At 54.5% G+C, this 27,873-nt stretch overlaps 1 protein-coding gene across 5 annotated transcripts; it reads left to right on the top strand.

The window, feature by feature from the left end:
* The first annotated feature begins 42 nt into the window (after nucleotides 1-42).
* On the top strand, nucleotides 43-27,830 carry MXRA7 (matrix remodeling associated 7). Of its 5 annotated transcripts, none has more exons than XR_011155695.1 (7): nucleotides 43-613; nucleotides 7,527-7,622; nucleotides 9,698-9,758; nucleotides 13,645-13,744; nucleotides 15,689-15,726; nucleotides 15,868-15,948; nucleotides 22,733-22,749. XR_011155695.1 is itself a non-coding variant. In XM_069032386.1 (7 exons), exons 1-6 carry the CDS (start codon nucleotides 152-154, stop codon nucleotides 15,899-15,901), a joined length of 804 nt encoding a protein of 267 aa, XP_068888487.1. In that variant the 5' UTR covers nucleotides 43-151; the 3' UTR covers nucleotides 15,902-15,948; nucleotides 22,733-24,426. The 5 variants fall into 5 exon arrangements, 4 of the variants coding, with proteins under 4 accessions (XP_068888487.1, XP_068888489.1, XP_068888486.1 ...); XM_069032386.1 differs by having other exon boundaries at nucleotides 15,676-15,726; nucleotides 22,733-24,426; XM_069032388.1 differs by lacking the exon at nucleotides 15,689-15,726 and having other exon boundaries at nucleotides 22,733-24,426.
* The last annotated feature ends 43 nt before the right edge of the window (nucleotides 27,831-27,873 follow it).

Below are 27,873 nucleotides of genomic sequence, written 5' to 3'. Positions count from 1 at the left end.
GCCGGGGGGGCCGGGGCGGTGGGCAGGGCCGGCGGATGACGCCGGGTAAAGCCGGCCGAGAGCCGGCCCAGCCCCGCCGCCGGCCGAGCGCTGCCCGCGCACCCCCCGCGGCCGCGCAGTCGGGTCGGGCGGGCTCCGGCGGCAGGGCAGGATGGACCTGGCCGTGGACTTGTACCTGGCCGTCCCGCTGCTCTTCACCGTCCTGGCCCTCGTCCTCGCCTCCGTCTTCCTGAGGCTGCGGGGAGGCGGCGGCGAGCGGGCGGCGGAGCGGCCCCAGGAGCCCGCGGCGGAGCCGGCTCGGGAGGGCGGCCCCGGGAGCGAAGCGGCGGCAGCGGCAGCGACCGAAGGGCCGGAGGACGAGGGGAGCCGGGTGCCGGTGGAGGAGGTCGGGGCGGGCGACGAGGGGAAGGAGGCGGTCGCCGAGCAGCGGGATGCGCCGGCGGAGCCGGGCCCCGCGGCCGAGCCCAGCCCCGCGGAGGCCGAGAGCATCCCCCGGCAGCCGCCCGCGGAGCCCCGGCAGCCGCCCGCGGAGCCCCGGCAGCCGCCCGCGGAGCCCCGGCAGCATCCTGCGGAGCCCCGGCAGCCCGGGCACCGAGAGGATGCGGAGAGCAAGGTGAGACCGGCTCCCCGAGGAGCCTCACCTGGGACCGCCGGGGTCCCCGCAGCCGGGGTCCCTCCAGCCCTCCCCCCCCCCCCCTTTCCCTTCTCCAGCCCTCTGTCCCCGCGGGTGGCGGGGAGGGAGCAGCGCTCGGGGTTTTCCCCTAAAATAAGAGCGGTCCAGCAAAACCCATGTTTTGTCTTCGGTAGGGACAAGCCCGTTGTCCCCGAGGGAGGCAGCGGTTTGGGGGGGGGGAGGGGGGGGCGGTTCTGGCTCCTTCCCAATCCCGTTCCCCAAGGAATGCTCCTAAAAATAATCAAGAAAGTGAAGATTTAAGGGAAGAGAAGCGTATGTCAGTGCGAGCCTCTCCTGTGTGCACATCTAACCCCTGTGAGCCTTTTCCTTTTCCCAAGGGCTTATCCAGGTGCTGGGGTATGTGGATGTGTTTGTTCTTCCCGTCCGCATCCCTTTGCTGTGGGTTACAGCAAACTGTCCCCGTGCCAGCGCAGGTTCCTCGCGCTGTCCCTGCCTGCCCCAGGGAAGGGACCGCCCCACTCCTTCCCAGCCCCAGCAGGATGCTGGCCCCAAGCTCTGACCCCTGGCTGAACTGGGGGGGCTGGGGGCGGCAGCGATGCTTATAAATCCTCCTCCTCCACCGGATCTTGTTTAAAGATAAAAGGGTGACCCAATGTCCATGGGAAGATCTTGTTCTGCTCTTGCCCAGCCTGGATGGGACTCGGTGACAACCTGAGGTGCCTGAACTCCCTGCCTTGGTGGTTTTCTCCCATGTGGCCCCTTGTCCAAAGGCAGGAAGGGAGTGCTGGGGTGGCTCGGGAATGCGGGAGCGTCACTGTGTGCCGGCAGCGTGTTTGGGCCGGGGCTCGCAGGGCTGGGGCCCAGTCGCCTCCTGGCTATTATTAGCAGCATTTGTAATCCTCAGCAACTGTATCCAGGCTGCCGGGCAGTGCGTAGACAGCCCTCGCCTTGGAAAGCATCTCCACTGACTCACTGGATGGCCTTGGGCAGGTCCCGGGGGCTTGCACACCCTGCTCTGCACTGTGATGCTCTGTAACAGCCCGGGGTGAGCCCTGACCTGATCTCGGGGCTGGGATGTGGCTCTGCCTCCCTGTGCTCCTCAGCACCTCCTCTCGTGGTTTCTGAGCCTCGGAGCTCTCCCTCTCCCCTTCCTGGTGCCCCTTGGCCATGGCTACAGCTATTGAGCAGTCCCATCACTTGTCCCGGCGTCCTGGAAACCACATCTGTTTCTCTGTCGTGTGATTTATTGGTGCCTTTGAGTATCAGGATCTCTGGAGAACTCCTGGGCCACCGTCAACCAGCTGGGTCCTGGCTGGACCAGCTCAGCACCAAAGTTGGCCACTGGGCTGGAGCTGCTCTCTGGGGAGGTGCAGCACCCACCGGGACAGACAGCCGGATCCAGAGCTGCCAGAGCCCACAGGTTCCTCTGCGGCTAGCTCAAGTCTTGGGAATGTTTTCCTCCCCTCTGGCTGCTCTTCAGCCCTGATTTCTTTGCACAGGCACTGCTGCAGTGCTTGTTGCCTTCAGAGAAGGGCTCAGGTCCTTTATCCCCTCTCGGCACAGGTGCAGTAACAGAGATTTGTGCGCCTGGAATGAGTTCTTACTCAAGAAATGGGGAGTTCTGTGTCCTCCAGAGGCCCAGCTGGGCTCTGTGGGACTGGGTGCCCTCACTGCCCTCAGCCCCTCTTGCAGCAAAGGGGGCACTGGAGCTGAATAAGGTCCTGGCCAGCTTTTCCTCCTGGGAAATAGTTCCCTCACTGTGGGAGCAAGGCAAAACAAGTCACCCTGGGCCTGAGCAGCATCCCTTTGGGAAGGACAGGGACCAGGCACGTGTGATCTGGGTGGTGGTGGGGAGCAGTGGGAGGGGAAGCGATGTTTCTCGCTGCTGAGCAAGTGTTTGGGAGCTGTGGCCCGCGCATGACCCCGTGGTTGCCAGCGCTGCCTGGCCAGGCTGGCCGGCCCCGGGGCTGGGTGGCACGGCCGAGGGACTACGTGTGCTTCCAGCAGGCACCACACACGTGTGGCAGTGCCCAGCCTGCTGATCCAAGGGGTGGTCCTGTGGGCAGAGTAGGAGAGACCATCCACAACTCTGCAGAGTCTCCCTGGATTCCTTGGTTTTGCTCCCTACGAACATTCTCAAAGTTGCTTCATCCTTCTCCTCCTCCAGCACCACTCAGACCCAAGCCCAGCAGATATTACAGGCAGGGATGGGGCTGGCCCTGGGCAGAGCAGGGAGTGCTTTGCAGGCGGCTGCTGATGGAATCATTCCCTTTCCAGCCTGTCTTGGCTCGGCCGAGGGCTGCGGTCCCCTGATGTGACTCAGCAGACGAAGCTCCCAGCCCCTGTCCCGCTGCTGGCTCCTGCAGGCTCAGGGCTTCTCAGTACATCAGCAAGCAGAGGGCTGTGCTCGGCACCCGGAGAGCTTCCTTTCCTTATTTATTTGCTTTCCTTATTTATTTTCTTTCCCCCGTGTTTGCTCAGCACGCACTGTGCCAGGCTGGATCGGCTTCCCCGCAGCCATTAACGACTCGACCAAAATGCCGATGGATGAACCCGCCCAGGGAGAGCAGCCTCGGTGTGTTAATGACGGGCTGGAGCCGTGCATCCCGCTGCCTCCTCCTTCCCTGCTCCCTGCCTGTGCAAACTGGGGTCTGCTGGGGTAGCTGTGTGTCCCAGCCTCCCTCCTGCTTCCATCTCCTGCAGGGCTGGTAAAATCGCTACAACTGAAGCCTCCCTGCCCTTCTCTGCAGTGACCAGTTCATTGCAGCATCGTGCTCAGGGCTACGAAATGAACCAGCGGCAGAGCAGGAAAAGGAGCTCAGGAGTCCTTGTTTCCCTTAACTGCTGGTAGTAGTTCCCCTTGTCTCTGCTGGCTCCCATCACTGAAAAAAACTTAATTAGTCTGTCGTTGTCTGTTCTCATCCCCATCCCCAGCTCGTTAACGGATGAGGCAGTGCTGTCAAAGCAATCCCCTAATGAAAAGCTGCTGGGTGGGAACGGCAGCGGCGCTGGAGCTGCGGAGTGGAGCGTGGTTCTTGTGAGAAACCCTCACAAACTTCAGCTCTCTAACGAGCCATTCTGTCCTGGAAGTGGCACGGACCGGGCGGGGTTTTCAGCTTTGGACCAGAGCACTGCCGGGATGCCATCCTGGCCAAAATGCTCTGGAGATGGCGAGGGTGCGTGGGCAGTGCCTGGGCACGGCAGCCTGGCTGGTTGGCCAAGGGTTAATTGCAGCTGAGAGCTTCAAACAGAGCAGTGGCAAGTGGGTGACAGTGGGGAGAGGGGACACACAAACCCTGCCTGAGCAGGGCAGCTTGTGGGGCTGTCACCTGCATAGCAGAGGCACAAAGGCTTCATCTGTCCCTTCTGCCAAGCTCCTGGTGCGTTTCCCCTGTGCCCCCCACCTCGCTGGGGCTCCCGGTGCCTCTGCACGCACCAGGCAGCACAAACCACCCCGCTCCCACCAGGAGCCCTCTTTGCATTTAAAAACTCATCATTTCCCCCTCTAATACCTTCTGCCTGCCCTCCCTGTGCCAGAGGGGAGAGGGTGTCTAATTAAGTCTGGCTGTAATTGGCAGCTGTTCAGGCTGTGTCTGCACTGCCAGCGGGCTGGGACAGGAGCTCCACCGTCCCGCAGGGCACTGGGGAGGGATGTGGTGATGTGCTACCCCTTGTCACAGCCCTGGCAGCGGCACTGCCAGGGAATGCAGGGCTCCCCACCCAGATCCCTGACTGCTCAGATGCGCCCAGCTCTCACCCAGAGCAGCCTGTGCCAAGGACAAATGCATCATCTCTTGCAGTGGCTGGAAACTGGGAAGTGAGACAGGACGTGTGTCACACCCTGGGGAGCCTGCGCACGTGTCGTGCCCCCGTGAATGCCAGCCATGGGGCTGGTGCTGGGACGTGGTGTGGGGCACGGTGGCATTGGGGTCTGTGTTGAGTCCCCAGCATGGGTCCTGGAAGTTGGGCTGCTGCCCAGGTCCTGCTGGGCTGGGTAAAGCCCTGGGAGCTGTGCCAGAGCTGGGGCACTGCTGGAGCAGAGGCCACAAGGACTCTCTGCCTCCTGAAGTGCCCACCTATGTGAAGGGCTGCCAGGTGAGGGCCAGCTTTGCCTGCCACTGCTCCCAAGGATGCCATCCAGCTCATCTGGGCAGCCAGGGATGTGCTGGTGTGTGGTGTTTGCTTCCCAGAGGCTGTAGCAAAAAGGGAATGAGCCGGCTGGATGTGATCCTGGGGGAGGCACGCTGGGATGTGGTGGTGCCTGCAGGGATGGGTGCTGCTGAGCTGGGCTCTGCGCCCTGCTGAGGGACACACCAGTGTTTTCCTCATCAGCCCTGGCACTGCCTGATCCTCATTAAGGGCTGGATGGTCCCGGAGCTTCAGAAATGCTCTGCCCACTCTGTGGCTTATCCTTGCCTGTAGCGGTGACAGGGGAAGTGACAGGAGCAGTCGCTCCCACTCTTTGCGGGGCTCAGACCTGCAAAACGCCATCTCCCCATGAGGCACATCCTCTCCAGGCACCCCAGAGCTGGCAGGAGCATCACCAGGGCTGCAGAACTGCTCTTGTTCTGTAGCAGCTGCTTCTCTGGCCAGCAGGACGGAGAGCCCCAGTGGTGGGTGAAGGGGAGCTGCCGACAGAGCAGCTGCTTTGCTCTGCTGAACTCTGCCCAGCATTGTTATTATTTAGTCTTTTGTAAGGGTTTCTTCATTCCCCTTTTCTCCTGGCTTTTCTCTTTCTGGCTGGCTCTCTCCTGTCTGCTTTCTTTCCCTCTTGCAATGTCTTGCATCAGGCTTGGAGCAGAAAGTGCAGCCATAAATGGCAACACACAGGGCCCAGGAGTTTAATCCAAGATAATTTTCTCCTCTTGCTTTGCAGCCTGGGATCTTCCCTTTTCCTGAAGCTGAAGCAGGGCACTTATTTGGCCCCAACCTGCCCATAGGTGCCAGGGCTGTCCCTTCAGCTGAAGAAAGGGTGAGGGACACACCACCCCCAAAGTCTCCTCTTGTCCTTTCTGAGAAAGAAACCCATTGCTCAGAGGGGTTTGCACGGGGGATGGAGGAAGTGGGGAGGAAATGGCCAGAAATGAGCTGAAAACCAGATGACACTGTGGTGGGAAGCCTGGCTCTCATCTCCCGCAGGCTGAGAGAGGGTTCAGTGGTGGCAGAGCCAAGAGGGGGTGATTTGGGGTCACGATGCCAAGCTCCTCTATCTGAGCCATCCTCCCCTGGGAGACTCAGGGTTGTCCACGGTCAGTGCTGGCTGTGTCCAAAATGTCCCCGAAGCCTTGTCCTGGCTCTGCTTTGGTCCAAACCCCGCTGACAGAGTCAGCCTCACGCACGGGCATCTCGCTCGTGGCCATGGAGCTAAAGGGCAGCAGCACGTTTGTGATGATCCAACAAATGCTTCGGCTCCGCAGCTAGGAGCTGCCAAACGCCGAGGCAGATGGATCGCTGCCTTGTTATTTAAGGTGGATGACTTGCTGGATTTTAACCCTGGGCTTTCCGGAGCCCCGGGCGCGCTGTGCCCGGGTCCGATTCAGGTGTACCGGGGCACGGGATGTGCTGCGGGCTGGGCTGGCTCCGTGCCGCCCGCGGGCAGGAGCGGGCAGGGAGCGTTCCCAGCCCTGCGTGGCCCCGGGGCCAGGCAGCTGCCGCCCAACGCGTCCCCTCGGCTCGGCAATGAGATCTTTGTTCGCTGCAGCAGCTGCTCGGGGCGGCCCGTGTCAAGTCTCCTCCTGATGCTCCCGGATAATGACGTGCACGGCTCCCTGCAGTGCTGATTCTCGCCTTCTTCCTTTCCTGCGGGGAGGTTTTCGTGGCCGCTGCTCACCGGAGGGATGCTGGTTTGTGGGCTGTTGGACAAGAGCACTCAGGTCCTTCCTTCTCCAGCTGTTCCTTCCCTCACTCCCAGCTGCTCAAAACCGTCTCCCTGCATTCCCCCTGGGCTGTGCTTCCTGCGGAAGAGCAGTGCCTGGGGTGCCACGATGTCCCCTTTGGTGTCTCCCAGTGTTGTCCCAACGCCTCCCCCCTCCCTGTTTTGGCTGCAGGGCGCTGCCCTCCTCTCGGAGCATCCCTCGGCTGCGAGAGAGCCGGGACAGCAGCACCCACCGGCTACGGCAGGGCTGAGAGCTCTGAAATTCGGGGCTGCTCCAGACAGAGAGGGCTCTCCCCTCCTCTCTGGCTCGCAGGGGCACAGCCAGGCTCGAGGCTGGGCTTTGTCCCTGCTGCCATTTCCAGCCAGCCCAGAGGCTGTTCCCAGCCCGGCGCTGGTATTTCACTGCAAGGCCAAGGGACACGGTGTCCCTGCTCCCAGCCCACGCAGATCCTCCTCCACAGCCCTCCAGGCACAGCAGGGAAACCTTCATCTGAGCAGGTTTTGGACAGGAAAAGCTGGCTGTGCACGGGGGCCGAGGCCACTTACAGCTGCTGTGGGGCCGAGAGGGCTGGGAAGCCCCAGCCCCAGGATTGCTGGAGGGGTTTCCAGGGGGTGTTTCCCTGGGATGGAGAAGGCAGCTGGCAGAACATTACCAAACCGAGCATATCCTCTCCCTTCCTGCTAGTCCTGATCTGCTGCATCAGCATCCCGGGATGCTGCCTCCAGCCCTGCCAGGACACACGGGCAGCCCAGCAGAGCCAGTCCCCCTCACTGATGGCTCCTTGCTCCGGTGCCATCCCACGGGCTGAGGCTGCCGCAGAGAGCAGCTCATGAGCCCCAAACCCTGGCTCCAGGGCTGGGCACTGGAGCTCTCTGGTGTTCCTCACTCCAGCAGCCATGCCATGGCTTGGCACATGGATCAGAGGCAGCACAGGCTTGGGCATGGGGCAAGGTGGGCTATTGGCCACATCCAGAGAGCTGGGGATGTTTGTGCTCAAAGCTTTTGCCCTTTTCCAGATACCACCGTTGGGTGCCTCGCCTGGATCCAGCCTCGGGCACACAGGACAAGCAGAGGACACGTGTGGCCACGCTGCACTTTCCAGCCATGCAGAGGTGCGTGGGAGGGAGAGCCAGCCTGGGGAGGGTGGCACAGCACACAGTGTGGGTGGGACATTGTCCCAGGGTGGCAGTGGCCATGGGGAGGGGGGCAAAGCTTGCCTGCTCTTCTCCCCTGGTGGGGTTGGGTGGCCTCTTAATGACTCCCCCCATTTAAAACAGAAAGAAATGGTGTTCCAGGTGCAGGTGTACTTCTTGGAGGTGGAGGGAGCAATGCCCTGGGGATGGGGGTCAGTGAGGGGGGTCCCTTGGAGGCAGCTGGACCACAATGGCTGCGGGAGGGAGCAGCCCCAGGAAGGCAGAGGGACAGGGATGTGGAGTCTGGGGCCACAGCACGGGGGGAAGGGAGGTGCTGGCATCTGCCTCCAAGCCATCCAAGCAGAAAAGTGTTGTGCTGTAGGCAGCTCCTGGCTGCCACGAGCAGGGGTGCCCAGACAGCCCTGGCACGCTGCTGTCGCCTGCCAGCCTGGCATCCCTGGCTGTTCCCTCTCTGCTCCTGTCAAGTGCCTCTTCCTCTGTGTTGGAGCAGATACATTTTCCTTCCTTGGAGGTTTGCCACCCAAATTTCCTGCTTGCTGTCATTGTTAAATGCTCGGTTCCTAATGCCCAGGCAAGGAAGAAGCTAAAATCCCCCTCCTTGTGTCTGCTCCTGGAAGGTTGGGCCTCCCAGGGGATGTCCCAGCTCTCAGGGAAAGATGGATGTGATGGGGAACTACTGCCCTGGGCTTGTAGCCGAGTCACCAGAGCTGAGTATCCCTTCCCTGAGGCCACTCCTTTGGGTGCCTCCCCAGCCATCCTCAGGGGAAGTTCGGGTGTCCAGCGGGAAGTGCCCATGTTTGGAATTGTGGCCCAAAATAGCCGTGGCTGCAGCGGGCGGGGGGTCCCAGTGGCATCTCCTTCTGGGGAACAGAGTGGCCAGAGGAAGCCAAGTGGCTGTGAATAATGCACATTCCACCCTGATGACAAACTAACCCAGTTCTGGGCTGGGGCTGTGCTCCAGCAGCTCCTCCAAAGCTCTGCACTGCAAAGCCAGCACTTGACTCTGTGCATGGTCTCTCTTGGGTCAGTGTCATTCCCCTTGGGTGTCCTTCACCCCAGCTTTTCCCATGTGTCCCTTGATGATGTGGAGCTTGGCAGCCTCCCTCCATGCTCCTCCTCCCCTCTCTGCCATGTGCTTTGCCTTTTTGCCAGCCCATGGGATGCACGGGGCCAGGGATACAGGAGGACACCCCAAGGTGCTGCTGACCCCTGGGCTCGGCTCACAGGGGTTTGCAGCTGGAGCACAGGGCTGTGCTGGAGGAAATCACTCATGGAGGGGCTCTGCCAGAGCTGGAGTGCTTCCCTTTCTCCCTGCTTGGAGTTTCTGAACAGGACAAGGAATCTGGGCTTCATGAAGTGCATTGTACCTTGTAGAAGGGAACCCCAAAACTTCCAAAATTGCTTTGCATTTAAAAAAAACCCCCAAAACATGCTGTTGCTGCTCCCACCTGTGCTCCAGGCACCAGCTGTGGATGGCTCCTGGAGGGGTCCCAGCACAACTCCCCAGTGCTGCCTTCAACCACTGGGCCCAACTGGTGAACATCCCAGTGCTTCAGAGCAGCTGCGGGGCCCATGGCTGCAGGGGGGCTTTGGCTGGGGATCCACCTTTTCCTAATGCCAGGACAGTCTGTCCAAGCCTGGCCTGGGGGCACACAGATGTCCCCACAGCTCTTGGCTCAGTCCCCTGCCTGTCCCTGGGCAGGAGGGGTGGCAGGGGTGCAGTGGGGAGGAGGGTGCTCAGGCACAAATCTCTTCTTTAAAAACCTTAATCTCTTCAGTTATGGGGAGGCATTTGCATTTCACAGCTTTGGGTGGGCCAGATCCCTGTGACTGACCAGTGAGATGAAAGCATAATAATAAACCTCACCCACTAGTGAGCATCCTTTTGTCCTGTTCCATGGAGGAAGCAGGGAAGGAGTGCTCAGCCCTCCACAGGAGCTCCAGGCTCTGCATCCCAGCCCTGCCCCAACCCAGCAGGGGTTATTCAGCATAACACCTTCTCCTCATGTCTGCTCTGTTTTTAACTCCTCCAGGAGGAAGAGGTGGACTCAGAAAACGAGAAGCTGGTGGTGAGAGAGCCGGAGGATGAGGATGGTGAGTGTCAAGCAAGCCAGAACTCTGCAGGGAGATTACGGACAGGTCTGAAGCCCTGAGTGCTTGGGAATGGTCTCCTTCCTCCAGGAGGTGTTGAGGAAATTCCTACCCCTTCCCCAGGTGCCCTTGGGCTGTTTGCCATGGGGTAGCTTTGTGATGCAGCTGCTCCAAAAGCTCCTTGCCTGCATCCAAGACAATCTCCAGGGGCTTTAGTCAGAGCCACGTTTAACTGATTAACCAATTAGTTGATTGGAAAATGATTAATTGACTAATTGGGGTGACAACTGCTGCACTCCTAAGAAAATGAAACAGATGGTGCCGAGCAGGAATGTGTGTCTGAAGGGGACTCTGCTCCCCTGAGCAGCCCTGGAGATGCTGGGATGTCCCCAGGAGTCCTGGCTTGGGGTGGCTGGGGACAGCTGGGGCAGCAGGAGGCCTTGGGGTGTTCTCCCTTCCCTGCCCCACTTTCTGCCTGGCTGTTTGAAGGTGCTGTGTGGCAATCCCCCAGCTCGGGAGGATGGATTATGCCTAATGCCACAGAGAATCAAATTTTAATCCTGGTGCCATTCCTGCAAGGTGGGGGAAGCGCCTTTGGAGACGGGGCTCCCAAAATACCCTCATTCCACCCCCTAGGCTTCCTCACAGCACTGGGGGTTGGGGATGTCACTGTGGGGTCTGGTTTGAGGATTGATGGGTGCATCCTGCCAAATGGGTGCTCAGTAATGCTGCTCTGCCAGTGTCTGCCTCTGTGGGTTCAGCTCTGTTCCAGGGCTGCCCTGGCAGCGCAGGGCATCGTTCTGAAGCGGCTGTGACTTGGGATCAGGAGAAGATGATGGCCCCTGGCTGTGAGTCCTGGCTAGCACTGTGTCCTCCCTAAGCACATCCTGCAGGCAGCCCCTGACTCCTTTCCTGAATTATTCACACCCTTTCTGAAGTGTTTTATGGTGGGGCTGGGCAAAGAGATGGCCCAGCCCGCTGAGGAGACAGCAGAATGCAGCTGGGAATGCCAGCAGTGCCCTGGCTTTGCTGGCATCAGCCCTGCTCCTTCCTTCCCTGTCTCCTGTGTGCGCTGGCCCCACTTAACCCACCAGCAGAGATTCCCCTGGGGCTTGTGGGGATCCTGCAGGCATCTGTCACCAGCCTGGGATGCTGCCCTCTGACCAAAACCACGGGAGCAGCCTTCCCAACACTTCGGGCAGGGAGCTGGCAGGGATAACATGTGGATCACGCCAGAGCAAGCATGTTCAGGGGAGGGTCTGCTCTCACCCTGCCAGCTCAGGGTCACAGCACTGGCAAGACGAGGGCACAGAGATGAAAGACAAATGTTTTCTTTAATATGAACTCATGGAGCCTCTCAGTAAGTAGGTCACCTCCTATTCCTGTAGTGTTTTCCCTGTCTACATGAAAACCCAGCCTCCCCTTTTCTGTGTGTTTCCTGAAGTTCGTTTTCAATCTGCAAAAAAAGTTCCTGAGCTCAAAAGACAGCCAGAGGTTTCCAAAGCCACACAGTCTCCTATTTTTAATCACACTGTGTGGGCTGGGAGATGGGGACCTTCCTTGCCTCCTTCCTCCCTTATTATTTTGGTGAGGTGGCAACTAAGCTACTCTTTTTCGGCCAGTCTAAATCCCTAATCTCACTTGATTTTGCTGAAAACCACGTGAAGGAAACAATCTTAATTGTCCTTGAAATCAGTCGAGCTTTACAAAGGTAATGAACAGCTCCTGCTCTGCACCAGCATCAGGAACAGGATGTTACACCCTCTTTTCTTTTTTTTTCTTTCTCCTAATATCTCCCAAAGCAGCAGCCAGCTGAATTTTCTTTCCATGCACTTTTATGGTCACCCAAAGTGCTGATAAGCTGCAGCATTACTGCTTGTTTCCAGCTGGCCAGGTTTGTTTGTTTGCCCATGGAGAGGGTTTCCCACCGAGGGAAGTGGAATATGGCCAAGCTGAATGTTTGGGGCTGCAAACCACAGCTTTGGGCTGCTTGTGTTCACACATTTGTGACAAAGCTGGATAAAGGGTTTGCATCCCCTGGGAGCCCCGATGGCATTTAAGGCTTAGAGAAATACTCTGGATCAGTAATTGAGCAGTAACTCAGCAGGAATTTCCCAGGGACGCTCCCCAAGATCAGGAACTTGGAGATGTAAAGAAGTGAGGAAATGTGGGCATTAGCAGGGAGGAGGTCTCTGTGAAATTCCCATCTCACTCCCAGGCATGGTCACTCCAGTCTCCCTGGGAAGCCTTGCACTGCTTGTTTCTGAGATCTCTGGTTCTGGATCTGGTTCAGATGAGGCTCTGACTTGCCTTTTATGAGGGGGTCCCCAAGGTCTGGCAGCAGCTGAATGCGGGCACGAGCTTGGGGTTGGAGAAATCCCGAAACCAAGGTATTGAACACAAGGAGAAAAATCCTTAAGGGCAGTCAGTATTGATTGGAAAAGAGAGGGAAGCTGCTGATGCTGAACCCTGGGTGTGAGGAAGGGAGGGGAGGAGCTGTGAGGGGTTTTTCATTTGGGCAGGTGGAGGAGGAGAGACAATCATGAATATGGCCACAATAGCAGTGGAGAGGATGGGAAGGAGCTTCCTGTGTTAATGGGGACAGAGGATCCATCCATGTGTTATGTACAAGTTGGGGCTTTCTCTCCTGCCAAGGGTTTCACCCCTTTAGGGGTCCTGCTGGAGCTGGTAGGTATCCTGGATACTGGTTTGTGGATCATGTGCAATTTTTCAGGGCCGTGCAGATGATGAAGTAACATCGTCCTTTTGTGCACCCCTTGGAAGCATCCCCAGGGCTCTGAGGGTCAGGGGAAGCAGCAGATGTTTCTGGGAATGTGGAAACAGCAGTGCTGGATGGTTGGATGTGAAGCAGCCAAGTCCTGCAGTCCTTGGGAGATAAAGGCTCTCAGATAAGCAGCCCACAGATAACCCACAAAGGCGACTACTCAAAGCAGCAGCTCCTCCTGGGCCACCTTTTGGATTGACCTCCCCTCCTGTTGTTTTCTCCCATCTGTAGGAAGATAAAGCACGGGAGAGGTTTTTAAAAGCAAATAGTGCTCGAACAAAATCCGATTGGAAAAGGATCGGCTTTGGCTCAGAGTCTGTGAGCTTTGGTGCTCTAATTAGCACAGGGCTGAGGCTGGTGAGTCAGGTGGGAGAGCACCCAGGAGAAGGAGACCTTGGTTTCCTCTTCAGGTCTGGTGACAGAGGGCCTTGGACCCGGCTGTGTTGGTGGTCCTGGGGCTGCCATGGCTCAGTGCTGTTTGCAGCCCTGGGATTTGCTGTGTGTCATCTTCTTCTTTTCACAAGCTTTGTCAAGGGCTGCAGGAGAGCTGCAGGTCTGCGTGGCCTGGGACACCATCCGTGAGCCCCAAGCTTGGGAAAGGGCCCCTGGACAAGGAGAGGGAGGGAGGGAGAAGGAATGCAAGTCTAGAGAGGAGAAGCGGGAAATGCTGCGAGTTAATCAGGGCAGGATTAGCATGCCTTGATAAGCCAAGATGGGCCTGCAAGGCTTTGAATCCAGGGAGAACAACAGCATATGGTTCCTGTGCTGTAGGATTTACTGGGATCTGCTTCCAGCAGGCTGCTCGCTCTCAGCAGTCCTCACTGTTTGCAGTGCTGGCTGTGGCCCAGCTCCTGCCATCCTCTGGCTGGCAGCACCTTGGCTCTCCTCTGGGATCCACACCGCTTCCCCAGCACTGCCCAGGCTTTCTGGAGATTGGAGCTGACTCAGGAGGTGTGCTGGGGTGGCCAGAGCATTTGGGGTGCAGGAACAGAGGTCAGAGAGCACCCCAAGGGAACAACCCCACTGCTGTTGGTTGTGGCTCTCGGGAGGTCTTTGGTTCACAGATTTCTTGTTCTTTTTTTGTCTCCCCTCTCCCCTCTCCAGCTGCAGATGAGACGTTTTCTTTTAAATACAGTCCTGGAAAGCTGAGGGGAAACCAGTACAAGTCAATGATGTCCAAAGAAGAACTAGAGGAAGAACAAAGGTAAGTTGAGCTTCCTTCTTCTTCTTGCCCAAGCCCACCTGGCTGACATGTCCTTGGAGCAAGCTGGGTGTGCTCAGACCTCTCTCCCCACACTGCCCTCAGCGTCTCATTGCTCTGGAGTTCCAGAACTCTCCCACCCAGGAGGACACAAGAACAAATAAAGTCACACTGATTTAGGAGATGGCCCTAAATACCTTTGGAGCTCCTCTGGATGCTTAGACCAAATTTCCTGGTGGATGCAGCTGGTGTATTTGCCCTGATCCCATTAGTTCTGTGTTGATACGTCTGTTGAGGATCTGATCTCTGGTTACTTCCCCTCCCTTGGCCCTGTGGATGGCCTCCCAACCAAGGACATGGGCACAGCTCAGCAATACTGGGGCAAAGTGAGGGAGTGTGAGGTTTTAGAGCTCACTGAGATGGGGCTGATACTGGAAGTGTCCATCCCCAGGGCTGTCTCCTCAGCTGGACGTGGTGGGGATTTACCAAGTAGTGGGCCTGGTAGAGAGGGAGAATTGTCCATCTTGCACTTTTTGCTGAAGTGTCCTCCTGAGTCCTGCATGAAGAAAGGTTGAACCTGTCCTGTCACTTAAAACAACCTTCCTGGCTCGAGATTCCCCAGCCTATACAAGGAATAACCCCACAGCTGAGGGCTCTGTGGCAGGCTGCTCCCTTACAAGTGCCTGCAGCTCACACCCCTTCCCTGAGGATGAGCTCCAAGGAATTGACTTCCCACTGGTGGCTCAACAAGCCTGGGAGATGGTGTTCTCTCCACTGCTGTCCTGACAGCTGTGGGACCCAGTTCTCCACCCAGAGGTTTGCAGAGAGTGATTTAGGGGTGTTTGTCACCCCTTGCCTGTCAGATCATGGTCTAAGTACCACCACAGCTGGCCTGGTGTAAAGAACCAAGCAGAAACTTGAGCACAGCAGGGAAGGCATGGATGGGGGGATCACAGGATCACAGCTCTCCCCTGGCTCAGGCATCTCCTGCTAGCAAACCTTGCCTTGAGGCCCTTGGGCAGCATCTTTGTGATGCCACCAGCTGGGCTGGCTGAGGTTTATCTCTGTGATATGAGTAGGGCATTGTGGTAGGCAGAGTAAATCCAGAGACCTGCCCTGCTCTGGGGTCAGCAACAGAAATGAGCTCTGGTTTCCTCTGGCACGGGGTTGATTCTGCATTGGTGGCATCAGGAAAAAACGTTTGCTTTCTTCTTTTCCATGTGTCTTTGTTGTGCCTGAAGTCCCCACCCTGTAAATCGCTGAGCAGGGCTGTGAGTGTCACTGTATTTTTCACTTGGGAAGGGTGGTGGTGGGATGAACTGAGTGAATGCCAGGGACACCCATGGGGCTCGATGGGGTTTGCTTTTCAGAATCCTTCCAAACACCAATGCAAAAATCTATCTGCAGGTGGTAAACTTCAAACCCTTTGCACCAGCAGCTCCATCCAAAGCAGCTGAGCAATCACTGCTCAGTTTTTCAGGGCCAGGACTCCTGCAGGGCCTTGGGCTGGCTCCTGTGTGGCAAAAAATGCCCTTGTCACCTGGGGACACTGAGGGGACACTGCCTAAGGATGTGGTGGGATGGGGGGTTTGTACTCAGGACTGTAGAACAGGCTCCAGGGGGTGATGGACCTGTCCTGGGCACATGGCACTGCTCAGGCACCTCTGCTCTTGTGTGTCTGGAGCAGCCCCAGGGCAGGACAGTGCACCTGGAACTGATGGACAGTGCCTGGGCTTCGTGTCCCTCAGAGGCTCTCAGCAGCCTTCCCCACTGAGGGTCGTTGGCAGACGTGTTTTTCCTACTGCTCCTTTATTTTCTTCTCTTCCATATTTGTGTTGTTCATTTCTTTAAGGCAGCTTTGTGAATGTTTTTTTGTCTTGCTTTGTTGCTGGCTTACTTTCCCCCCCCTCAAATCTTCACTGCGGCATCAGCAGCTTTTCATTGCAGGCCTCGCAGGTGGTGCAAGGGGGCAGGGCTGCTGCCAGGTAAGCTGGGCGAGCTGAGCACAGCGGCTCAGCCTTGTCCTGCATCCTTCTCCTTGTCCTTCCATCCCTCTCCCCCACTCCATGTGCCCCGACCGTGCTGCTGACCTGCTGTGACCCGGGTTTGCCACCTTTATGTTGCAGGATTGAGCTGACCTCTGATCTCACATCTCTGTAGCAAGTACCTTAGGTCCTCGGCCACAAATATTCTTGCAAATCTTTTTGGTAAGGACATGCTGCTGCTTAGAGGTAGTGGTACCACTGATAACACCTGCTCGTGTCTTGGGTTATTTTGCTTTCGGGTTATTTTCCAGGGGAGGGGTTGTTCTGAGCTGCAGTTGGTTGCCTGTCCCACCTCCCTCCCCACCTCCCTGCCCTTCCCTCCTCATAACAGATTAATGAGTCCACTCCCCTCTGCCTCCATCTCACTGTCCATGAGCACTCCAGGGGGAGTGGGGGCTCCCACGTTTGGATGCTCACCTCTTCCATCTTGGATGCCTGAAGCTGGACATCCCACAGCCACTTTTTCGTACTGATTTGGGAAATTGGGGCTGCTGCTGAGTGGGTGGTTAGTCCTAAGGTGTGTTATCAAAGCTGAGACAGGTTTAGTGTTTGCTTTTAGCCCTGTCACTCCTCCAGCTTTCCCAGGAACCAACAGGTTCCCACGGGAAGCAGCTGTAAGCAACATCCCAAAAATGCAAGTGGGTCCTCAGAGGCTACTTCTTGTGTAGTTCACAAGTCTGAATTTTGGGACTCCTTGATTTTGGAGATGCCATGGAAAATATTCCTCGCCTGTTCCAGGAGGAGCTGTAGGACTTCAGACAGGAGAGTACAGGCATGCAATAGATTTGGTTATTTAAGCAAAAAATCCCACTTCTGTTGTAACCTGCATCCCTGCAGAAGTTGTGGTTGTCCTGTCTACAATTCACTTGAGTCTTGTGGCTTCCAACTGGTGCTAAATCTGGACTAGAAGGGGAAGGAATGTGACCTTTACTGAGTGATGCAACTTCCTGCTTCTGGTGACTTCAGCCTTAAAAATTAGAGTGTTCACTGAGGGAGGAGGACAGTAAATCCTGTTGGTAAATACATCTGCTGTGGTGGTGGCTGTGCTTGATCACACCTGGTGGGTCACCAGTCCTAGAACAGAAGCACATAGCCTTTGCCTCCCTGGGGGAGAAAAACAGTCTGGGCAGGAAGGGGAAGAGTGCAGGGGAAGGATGCAGCCCTTGGTCCAGCCAGCACAGCTTATTCCCAAATCCTTCTCTTCTGCACCTGAGGCTTTTGGCCGTCTGTTGCCAGCTGTAGCTGCCACGGTGCAAAGCTGTAGCTCAGGAAGTGTGAGCTGTGGTGGTGCAGCTGCCCCTGCTCAGACAGGGCTGAGGTGTGGTGTGAGACACAGCCAGGCTGCCTGAGAGGTGGTGGTGGAGCTGTCCTGGCTGGGCAGCTCCTGTGGAGGAGGGAGGAAGAGCTCCCCAGTAATGCCTTCAGGGCCTGGCTCTCATGGATGGCTTGGAGTGGTCTCTGCCAGATGCTCTTCAAACCTCCCTTAAGGTTGAAAGAGGTTAGTGGGGATTTTTTCTGTTAGAAATGAGTATGGTCAGGACTCTGCTGAGCATTGACAGCTGCAACAAGGCCCCACTCATAATAAAAAACAATGGAGAAATGGCCCCCCTGGGCGTCTGCTTTCAGTTCTCTCTTTCCATGAGGCAAAGCAGGTCCCAGCCAAGCCTTGGTTGGCCTCAGTGATGTCAAGGGGTTGAGCTGTCTGTGCTTTCTCCTTGTCACTCTTGGCTAGGTGTGTTGGCAGGAGAAAGGAGAGCAGATCCCACTGACAGGCTCTAGAAAGGTCTCTCCTCTCTGTCCTGTGTCTGGAATTGAGGAAGAGGTGGGGGTGAAGAGCCAGACGCTGCCCCATGGCAGATCCCTTGAACAGGGTCTGATGAATGGCACCAAACTGCTCAGACATGCTCTGCTGTTGGCAGGGGCACTCCTGGGTGGAGCAGGAGATCCCCCAGACCACTGTCAGCCCCTGGAAGAGTGCAGGGAAGATAGGGATAGCTGCCCAGTTTCCCTGGCTAATGGGCTCAGTTCCCACAGGCAGGTGACCCTTTCAAGGAGCAAACTCTCCTCCTGCCTCTCAGTCCTCTGCTCTCACCTCCTGGCCAGCCACAGATGGGTTGAGGTGACACTGTTTGAATACAGACTGGATTTAAGCCTAGGGCTCAACTGCAAATTGGAATTCATGCAAGGGGAATTGGATGGCTGCAAATATCAAGCTCAGCCCTTGGTGGAAATTTAGCAATGGAAACGTGCCTCCTCCCCAACTGGGTTCAGAGTGCCTCTTGGGGATGAGGCACTGAAAAAAACTGGGCTTGGACCCTGGAATTTCAGCAAGGCAGAGTGTCCTGGGTAGACCCTGGGTTCTAGGAAATGGCAGAGAGGAGAGACCTTTCCCTGCTCTGCAAGGCATCCTGAATCAATGTGGGGTGCAGCTGTGGCATGAGGGACAACCGTGCTGAAGTTGGAATTTCGAATGAGACAATGCTGGTGATGACAACTCTGGAGCACACAAGGGCAGGAAGCAGCTGCAGGGGCTTAATGACTGTGTTGACAGACCTTGACCTATTTCAAACCACTCCACTAGCGGCCCTCCAAAAATAGGTGGGTGGACAGGGCTGGGGGAGGTTGCATTTTGGGAGAGCTGTCCATTGGCATCTGTCCCTGTCCACCCCCTGCATTGCCATCACATAACCCTGGCTTGCTTGCTCACTCCCCCCTCTGTACTGCATGGGGTCTGGGCCTCTTTCTTCTCCCTCTCTTTTGCTAACCTTCCCCCCACCCAGTGCTTTGCTGTCCTGTCCTGTCCTGTCCTGTCCAGCATGGTGCTTCTTTTGGATGAGGGAAGCTGGTAAGTTTGGGCTTTTTGGGGGGGTTTTATTATTTGTTTGCTTCTCATCTTCTGCAGCACGGTAGTCGTCCTGGGCTGAGGGAGGAGGAGTAACAGCAAGGGGTGCAGAGCCCAGGGCCATGGGACTCTGCAAGGCAGGGTGGCCACTGCTTCACCACGGCCACAAGCCACAGGGATGGCACCAGCCATGGGCAAGGTTGCTTTCAGCTGCCAAACACCCAGGCCATGAGGTGTGTTTGCTTCCCACCTGCCTCTTGTAGTAAAGGGCACTGTATATTTGGGGATCCCTGCTGAGCTCCCCCTCATGCTCACTCTGTAGGTGCTCAGCTCCACTTGGATGAGGCAGAAGTCTGCTGGTGGCCTGGAGCTGTTCCCTGCCTCCATATCACCGGGAAAACGTCCTCTGACCTATGAGCTGTCAGTGGACTGGAGCCCTGGCCCTATTTATAGTCATGACTGAGTCATGAATCCCCAAAAGCTTTAAAAACAGAGTAACTCAGGGTGCGTCCCTCAGAAAGCCAGGGAACGGGAGGCCAGGAAGCCCCTTCCTCATCTCCTCCTCTCCTGTCCCAGAGAGGAAACCCTTGCAAACTCCCCCGTAGCCTTTGCAGGGTATGAGTCTCTGACCCTGCCTTGGCATGAGATTTTAGTTCAGACAGCAACTCTGCTTGAGCTCCCGGGGTTTTTTTTTTGGCTCAGGTCCTGAATTGTCCTGGCTTGTGGCTGCTTCTCCGTGTCTCCCTCACCCAGCGCTCATGACTTGTCTTCATCTGCTTCTGCTTAGCCTTGTGCAGCATGGGCAGCTGGCTGTTCTCTGCCTGCTAACTCCTTAGGAGCCCTGCTCTGCCTGCCCTGGGCTCCCCTGCAGCTGGGAGAGACCCAGGGTCGCAGGGAACTGGGGCATCTCACCAGGCTGGGAGCAAACTGGTGTTCAGCGAGCTGGAGAGCAAACACTGAGTGATGGAGGAAAGCGCAGCCCCGCCCGGCCGTGGCTTTTCCCACTGCTGTGGTGTTGGCTGGGGTGGTCAGGAGTGTTGCAAGGGAATGGGCACACGACTGATGGATGAGCTGGTCAGGAGCACAAGCCACCTTCCTGGCTGTGTTCTGGCCTTTTCAGTTGTTGCTGCTCTGGCTGGGAAATGTGGGAAGCTTCTGCCTTGAAACAGCTGCGGGCAAGGTCTGCTGGGGGTGATACAGCCCCCGATCCCACTGACTCCCACTCCTCACCAGCCCTGTCCTAAAGGCAATGGGACTTGTGCTCCCTGGTCACACTGGTTCTGGCAGGTATTTGCCAAAGCCCAGTGCACCTTTCAACTTCTCTGTCCCACTGGAGGAATTTCAGATTTGTGTTGATGAAGCTCCTTTTGGTACCTCTCACTCAATCACGCTTCTCTCTTCTAAGCTCTGTCTCCCTGGTCTGCATTTAAGTCCTCTCTGTGTTTTACTGATCGGCTGAAGCAACAGGCTCACACTTTTGGGAGCACCAGGAAAGCTCGGATTTAGCGTGTCATTCCTCATAGTCTTCCTGCAATACCTCAAGACTGGGTTATAGTCACCATCAGAGATGAGATGGTAAAGAAACAGGGACGGTGGTGATGGGACCATCCCCAGCAGTGAGATGGGAGGGAACTTCCTGGGGAGAACTCAACCACCCATTGCCAGGTCTGCCGAGCACTAAGGGCTTTTGTTCCCTGCTCTTCATCCTCAAGGGTCAGTCCTAGTTTGGAGTGAGAAGATTCTGGAGCCAGGTTGCTGTCCACCTTCCTTGCCACGATTTCAGAGCAGAGGATTCATGGTCCTGACAAGGTCCTGAGCCAGGGAAAGGAGCTGGGAATGCTCCGTGCTTCTGAAAATCATCTTTTTGAGTGAAACTACTCCTGAAAAGGGCACAAGCAGTTACCAGGCATGGTTACAGTAGGATGCTCTGGGCTCTCCTTAGAGTGAGTCAGGACTCCTTTGGAAAGCCATAGTCTATGAATGGGGTAGAGATTTCCTGACGGGCTGTGGACTTTTGCACACGTGAGCGATAAATGCACATGGGAATGCCGCCAGTAGCTCCTGTTTTTCAGAGCTGAGGTGCTGTCTGCTCTCAAAAGCAAGAAGCCTTGTGTCAATGCTGTGGCTGAGCTGGAGTGAGGGAATGCTCCTGAGGCCACCAAGACACACAGTTTCCATGCTACTTTGAGACCTTCAGTTCCTGAGCCACCCTCATATTCCAGGACCTGCTTTTGTCTGGGCTCCTTGTTCTCCAGCTGTTCTTTGCACAGAACATGTCCAGCTGACAAATCATGCAATTCAATGACTTGGCCATTGGCTTGGGCAAGAACAGAGAAACCTGGATAATCTTTATCAGAAGAAATGCTACAGCTTCTGGCAAAAGAAGGCCCTAACCTGGTTTGATTGATGAGCTGCTGCGGGCAAGCATGCAGATCCAAGGAAAATGGAAAGGAGGGAAGAGCCAAGCATAAGCAGTGGCTCAAATCTCTGAGTCTCCATCCCAAGCTAATTAAGACTTTCAGGTTCCATGGCAGCAATGCCAGAGCTTCTCAGCCAGGGGGGGTTATATGGCCCCAGTGTCCCAGACAGCCTCATGCTCTTTAGTCCAATTCCCCTCACAGCTTGCTCCAGGAGCAGAAAGGGGTATCCCTGTTGTGCAGATGGGAATTTCTGGCTCTAATGGACACCCTCCATTAGGGTCATGCTGGTTTTGAGATCTTCTCACCCCAGCTGTCAGCCTGGCCCTGTGCTGGAGATAAGTATCCTGTGAGGGACTCATCCATCCTCTCTTATGTCCTCCATCCCTCCCCACTCCAGCTGTGGCACGCTGGAGGGGACATCCCCTCCTGGGCCCCCGTGGCAACGAGCTTATGCCCTCACACATGAAATCTGATTATGCTTGCGTGACTTGAGCGGGATGATCCGCTCCTCAGCGCTGCGAATCCCGCAGAGTGATTATCCACTCCGGAAAATTTCCTTTCTTTGTCCTAATGGGATGGCCACTGAGCCTTGGCAACGTCGCTGCAGTAACCCCAGTCCCACGTGATGCTTCCCCCAGCATCTCCCATCTGGGATCCGGGTCACCGGCCACGCTCAGACGGCTGCTGGAGAAGGCAAGATTTGGCAGAAGACTGAGGAAGAAATGAGGCTGTTCCTCACCCTCACACTGTAGCTGGCAGGAGTAGGGGACTTTCAAATGTGGCTCAGGTGTTATGGACCATGATCCCTGTTGAATCCAGGAGGAACGAGGCTGGGGTGTGTCTGTATGTGTTTGTAGGGTAGGTGATGTGTGTTGTAGCTTCCCTGTACCCCAGTGCAGGTCTCTGTGTGCATGGGCAGCTGTCCAGCCTTCTGCTGGGTGTTTCCTGATGTGGATGGCTCACCCATGAGAGATGCTGGGGCACCAAGGGCAGAGTGTCTGGAAGGTTCCAGCTGAGAACAAGGGACCACCTTTTTTAGCCCCTGGCTCTGCTAACAAGACCTGGAGGGAGTGCCTGGATGTCCCCACACATAAAACACATCTACTCATCTCACCCTCCTTCCCTGGGACACTGGCAGAGCTTCCCATTGAAAGGAAGTGACCTGCAGGGAGTTTGGGGTTTTTACCTCCTTCCCTTGAACAGACTCGTGTTGAAAGATTGAGAAAGGTCGAGCTGTTCAGGCACACTGCCCTGTGAAATCAGCACTTGTTCCTGGCTCATCTGGCTACAGGTGGGAAGAGGAATCTGGGCTGGACAAGGGTGCCAGCAGCCCCAGGAGGCTCTGCACAGGACAATGAGGCAGTAACCCCTGGAGTTAATTAGTTGGGCTTCTCCAGTTCTTATTAGTAGCTCAGAAGGGTTGTAACTTAGCTTGGTGCCAGACAAGAGGATTTGCACTTCTGATTGGGTTTCGACTATCCTGCTGCAGTTGATGAAGCAAAGTCCTTCTTAGAGGCATGAGGTTTGCAGAACAGCAACTTGTCCTGCCCTGAGGGGGAAGCTGCCTTGCCTTCCCCCCAACACACACACCGAGGGCTCCCCCTGCTCGTTTGTGTGAATAATAATGAACCAACCTGAGGAGTAGAATGACTGAAATGATTTCTCTCCCTCTTTCTCTTTGCAGACCTGAAGACTATATGAAGTTGTCCCTAGCCTCCTCCTAAAGGCATCCCTTGGCATCTTTAAAGGCTTGAGAGAAATACCAAAACCAACCAAACACACCCATAAGAGAAATCCATAAACCCTCAAAACTTGGGATCCCCTCTTGGTCTGAAGTTGAGTTCTTCAAAAACTCCTGTCAAGTTTGAGGAGATCCTGTTGTGTGGCTCCATGGACTGGGGCTGGGCCCAAGCAGTGACTTGAGTTGTGTTTGGGGGACTGGGAAGAACCTTCCTCCCTCTCCCCACAAACAAAACCCAAAGTGAACACTAAATATGCAGCGAGTCTATTAGTTGTGCTTGTTCCATGTATTAGGCCATGAAATCTATGTTATTCCTTTCCTGGGGTGGACAAACCATAGCTCTTCTCTCAGACCAGCCAGGACCTTGTACCAGACTCTTGAGTTTTTTATCCTGGAGCCAAACTCCTCTTTACTGCTGGGAGGTGGGAACTGCCTGTGATTTCCAATGTTGTACAAAGCTGCTTTACTCCGAGGGACAAAGTGGGGTCCATGTGAGGGATGGCAGTTGATGGCTGGGCTGAGTCAAATCTTGCTTCTGTAGTTATTTTAGCAGAGAGCTGATTCTGTAGGTAGACAGGAGACTCAAGAAGTGATAAAGCTTGACAGTTTAGCTGCTCCACTTGTGGTGGAGAGACCACACTTTGGCTGCTGTTAATATCTGCATCCTCACTTTTCCCTGCTCCAGTTCCCAAGAGGAGAGACCCAAGGAGGTAGCTCTCACATCAGGGGTTCCCTCTGGCTCAGGATGAGATAGTGGAGGTCCTGGGAGGGGCACACTCCCCATTCCTCTGCCTGCTTGCTGTTCCAGTGCGCTCTTCTCTTGCTGGTCCATGCGAGCCAGAGCTCAGCGTTGCCCCTCAGCTCTGTCACACAGAGCAGATGAATTTGGCTGGGCACATGCTTGGTTTTAAATCAAACCCAGCTGGTTTTTGAGAGAGAGAAGAGGGTCCGAGTCCTGTAGTGATGTTGTAGAAACACCAGGCTGGGTGGGGACATGCCCTTCAAAGCTTCTCTGTTACTGCCTCTTGGCTAACGCTGCAAACATATCAGAAGCCCAACAGGCTGCTTTTTTTTCTTTTCCCCTTTTTAATTCCTGTGCAGACAATACTTGAAACCTTGTACACAGTTGTCCTTTCCAGCGCCTGGGGTTGGCAAACTCTTCATAAAAGGGCTCGTTTAAAGAACAGCAGGAGGCTTCAGCTTTGGAAGAGGCTGGGCTGCCCCTTCCCAGCCGACAACTGCAAGCGTGTTCAGTGGTTTGCATATGAATTTAGGCACATCTGGACCCTCTGCTTCAACATCCCGCTGGTACAGCCGCTGTGTCCCCTCGGTGCTGGCTGGCTGACTGTGTCCCAAGCACCCAACTATGCAAAGAATGCCTTATATCCGTTGTGTTTCAGTTACATGGCAATATGTACATCCAGCAAAGTCGGTAGTTAAGTCCAGATTTTTGCTAGTGGCAGCAAGTCAAACTCTTTCTTCAGCTCAAATGGCTGTCTGGGTATTTTTTACTTCTGTTTGTTTTTGTTTGTTTGTTTTGTATCTGATGGTGGCTCTTATACAAAGGACTGTAACTCTAGTGGCTTGAATCTGTAAAAATTGCCTTTGTTTGGTCCAATAAATCTTTGAATAGTTTATTTGGTTTGTGCTTGTTCTCCCTCCCTCCAGCAGCTTGTAACTTCTTCCTCAAGAGATTTGTGTTGAAAATCTGGATTTTAGGTTAGAGGTACATTCTGCCCTCCTATGACTTTTACCCCACAAATGATTACATTCCCATAAATGATCAGAGGGAAAATCAGGGATATTCCCTTCTTTTCTGCTGAAGCAACGCAGTGTTGCAGCAGGATCCTGGTCTTGTTTGGCTGCAGAGCAATTAACAACATTCCCAATGCAGAGCTCTGCCCAGGATTTCAGCTGCTGTGGACACGGGTGCTTAGCAGTTCCTAAACCCCAGATCGCTAACATACCTATGGCTCACTGCCCCAAACCTCCAGCTAACTGTAAGAGTCTTGGACTAAAATGTCTAAAAAGAGCCTAAGGGAGCTAAGTATGCAAATGTAATTGCCTATGAAGAAGAATTAGGCTGCTTCGAAAATCCTTAATTAATCTATTTTGTCAGCAATCAGTAAAATCCTGTTTGAACTCCTGAATCCAAGTAGTTTTGAGGACAGCATTTATGAGAAGACAGAATGATTCTCTTTGTGAAGGGGGTGTGTTTGATCTGAACTCATCCAAAACCAAACCAAGCTGGAGCACTACAAAGCTGTTTTGCAAGGTCGCCTCTGATAGGAGAAGCTCCTCTTCAAACACAGTTTCATGTTTGTGGTGCCTTACTCTTCCTTCCCAGGCTCTTTTCTCTCTTTATCTTTGTTTTGGTGTCCCTTTGTAGTAGATTATGGAATGCAGAGAAGTAACAGCAGTAACAGCTCTTTTTTCTGTTTTCCAAATGCACAGTTATGATATTTAAAGTTGAAGGGAGAGCCAAAATGCACTGATGTTGTGCTTCAAAAAAAAAAGAGTGAATATTGTCTGTGATCCTGACTTTGGAGACAAGGAAATGGGCCTTTGGAGAGGTTTCAGCAGTGCTGATATCTGTGAAATAAGGAGTGAGGGGTGCAGACCTGTGTGAGCACTCCCAGCTGGGATGCACTGCAGACACGGGAGGCCAAGCTCTGTATTGAATTTCTCCACACAAGACTGGCAACGTGCCCTCTGGTGCCCAGCGGTGATCTAAAATAAAATATTGATCACTAATGACCCTGCTTCCCTTCCTCTCGTCTGGAAAGGGCAGCTGGATGCTCTTCCTGTGAGAAAAAACATTAGAGAAGAGACAGACAAATTCAGGCTTCCATAACCAAAAGATCCCACATCATTACCAGGATATGTTTGGCCGTAGGACCATTGCATTTTAATTGCAATTGAAAAGAACTGGCAAATGAACTTGTTTTAGCCAGGATCTGCTTTTTCCCTGCCCTGTTTGCTTCAGCAGTGCTGAGAGGACAGGCTGCTGTTCCTGCTTCTGCTGATTCCTCTGCTCATTCCTGACTCTCTTCCACCGGTCTTTTTCGTGGTGTGGTGGCTGCTGGTGTGCTGATGCTGTCCTTTCTTTCAAGCAAAGATTGTGTCCCCATTCTGCCTGTCAATAGTTATTACTGCCCCTTCTGTTTCCAGAACAGCTGATAGCTCGTCCACACAGGCCTTGCAGGAAGACTACCCCAGGTTATCCAGTGGCTTGCATTTAAATGGATTAATTAAATGGTTTCAAGTCCTGTGTGGGAAGATGGTTGTGGCAGGAAAGAGGTGACAGGGTGGCCACGTGGGAGTAAAAGCCAGATTCTGTGTTTTTAGCCCACAGGAGGTCTAAGGGTGCTGAACAAGCAGGATGAGCTGAGATTGTGGCAGGTCTGTGCTCTGAGCTGTCACTGAGTTCTGGCCTCACACTCATGCAGGGACAAAATAAGCCTTGAAGTAACGGGAACTACATCTGCCTTGTTACAGTCATAAAGCACCACATCCTCATTAGTTCTTTTCATCTCCCACAGGAGGGTCAGGAATGAGATGTGCTAGGCAATAGAGCAGCCTGATCCCAATCAGGTAGGAGTGTGGCAGTGGGAACATTACATCCCTCAGCCAGACCTGCCTGGAGCCAGGTGCACATTCATTTTGCCCTAAAAGAGGATTTTGTACATCAGTTCATGAGCTACCTGCAAACAAATGACACTCCTTTGCTGCCCTCCCCAGTAAAGCCCTGTCACAGTTACCAATCTTTACAGGATGTACAGTGGTTAAGTGGTTCAGGGTATGGAAAAATCAGGATATCCTGTTAAGGGGAGAAGGGTGTTAATCATCTACTAGGGGATTAAAAATCTGAGCTAGGTGGTCCACTGGTCAGCCTCTGCCCATACAGAGACCACCTCACTGCTGGACTGGCTACCTGGGTCCATCTCACCATTTGACATTGGCAGACAAACTCGAATCCAAGCAAATTCCCCTGTGATCTTATCTTCCAGTGGCTGATTAAAGTCATGTCCACACTGGGAGGTACACACACTGGCTAGCTCTAGTTTTAAATTAGGATATACATTTAAAATTTAATAGCTACTCCTGAATTACTCTGTATCTGCATCCTCTCGTTACAGAAGGAAAGCACACTGTGCTGTTGGATCTTACTCCAGGTTCATTATGGAGTCTGCTGAATTGGGACATGCTGGTCTTACAAAACTCCACATGTCGAGTTATCTTGAAAGTTTGAGCACAGATAAGCCCTAAGGAACTCCAAAGCTGGTGTTAAAGCAGGCTGGTTTATCTCCACGTTTAAGGAGCTGCAGAAAGACGTGCAGGATGATGGGATAGATGGGAAGGGGGAGGAAGGAGAACCAGAGGCTATCTCTGTCTTATCTCCCACAGATTTCCTGCAGCCAGTAAGGTTTGTACAGCAACCTGCCTTTGGCTCTGTGTTTCATTTGACCGTGGTGTTTTTGCTCCTGGACTGGCTATTCCTACTTCTCCTTTTCTTCTCGACAGGGTGCAGAGAGAGCAGCTGGCTGCCATCTTCAGACTGATGAAGGAAAAAAGTGACACGTTTGGAGAGATGTCTGAAGGAGACATGAAGGAGCAGCTCAGACTGTACGATATATAACCTTGCAGCCAGGGGAGGCTGTGCCCAAAAGCCATCTTGGCCCTTATTATGCAGGACACTGGAGGCTGTAGTGCTTTAAAAGTGTCTCAGTAGTTACCTTGCAGTTCCAGTTTGTTTTGCAAACACATATAGGCCTGTGATATGTATTTCAAAAGACTTGTAATTCCTCAGACTTGTAATCATTTTTCTTTGTAGAGCTATCATGTCGTACAGAGATTTTTACCTCTTTCTGGCTGGGTCATATGTCTCAGTCCTACAAAGCAGTTAAACTCACAACATTTTTTCTGGCCATGCTTTATGCAAATGAACTTTCAAGCCTAGTCTTTCTCAGTTTGATATCTGAAGAAAGCCAAAGATGATGAGTGTAAAATGCATTAAAATCATAGAATAACTCAGGTTGAAGGGCCTTGTAGTCAAACCTCCTGCTAAAAGCAGCATCAGTTGT

This window comes from Aphelocoma coerulescens, chromosome 18, assembly GCF_041296385.1.
Source record: "Aphelocoma coerulescens isolate FSJ_1873_10779 chromosome 18, UR_Acoe_1.0, whole genome shotgun sequence".
Classification (NCBI taxonomy): Eukaryota; Metazoa; Chordata; class Aves; order Passeriformes; family Corvidae; genus Aphelocoma; species Aphelocoma coerulescens.
Note: the sequence above shows the minus strand (reverse complement) of the source record. Positions and strands in the feature narration are given on the sequence as shown.

What these genes read in the sequence shown, in the direction of transcription:
- MXRA7 (XM_069032385.1), top strand. Translation starts at nt 152, where the DNA reads ATGGACCTGGCCGTGGACTTGTACCTGGCCGTCCCGCTGCTCTTCACC. An exon ending in CACTTTCCAGCCATGCAGAG is followed by an intron (nt 7,623 to 9,697) that starts GTGCGTGGGAGG and finishes TAACTCCTCCAG; the next exon opens with GAGGAAGAGGTGGACTCAGA. An exon ending in GAACTAGAGGAAGAACAAAG is followed by an intron (nt 13,745 to 27,313) that starts GTAAGTTGAGCT and finishes TCTTCTCGACAG; the next exon opens with GGTGCAGAGAGAGCAGCTGG.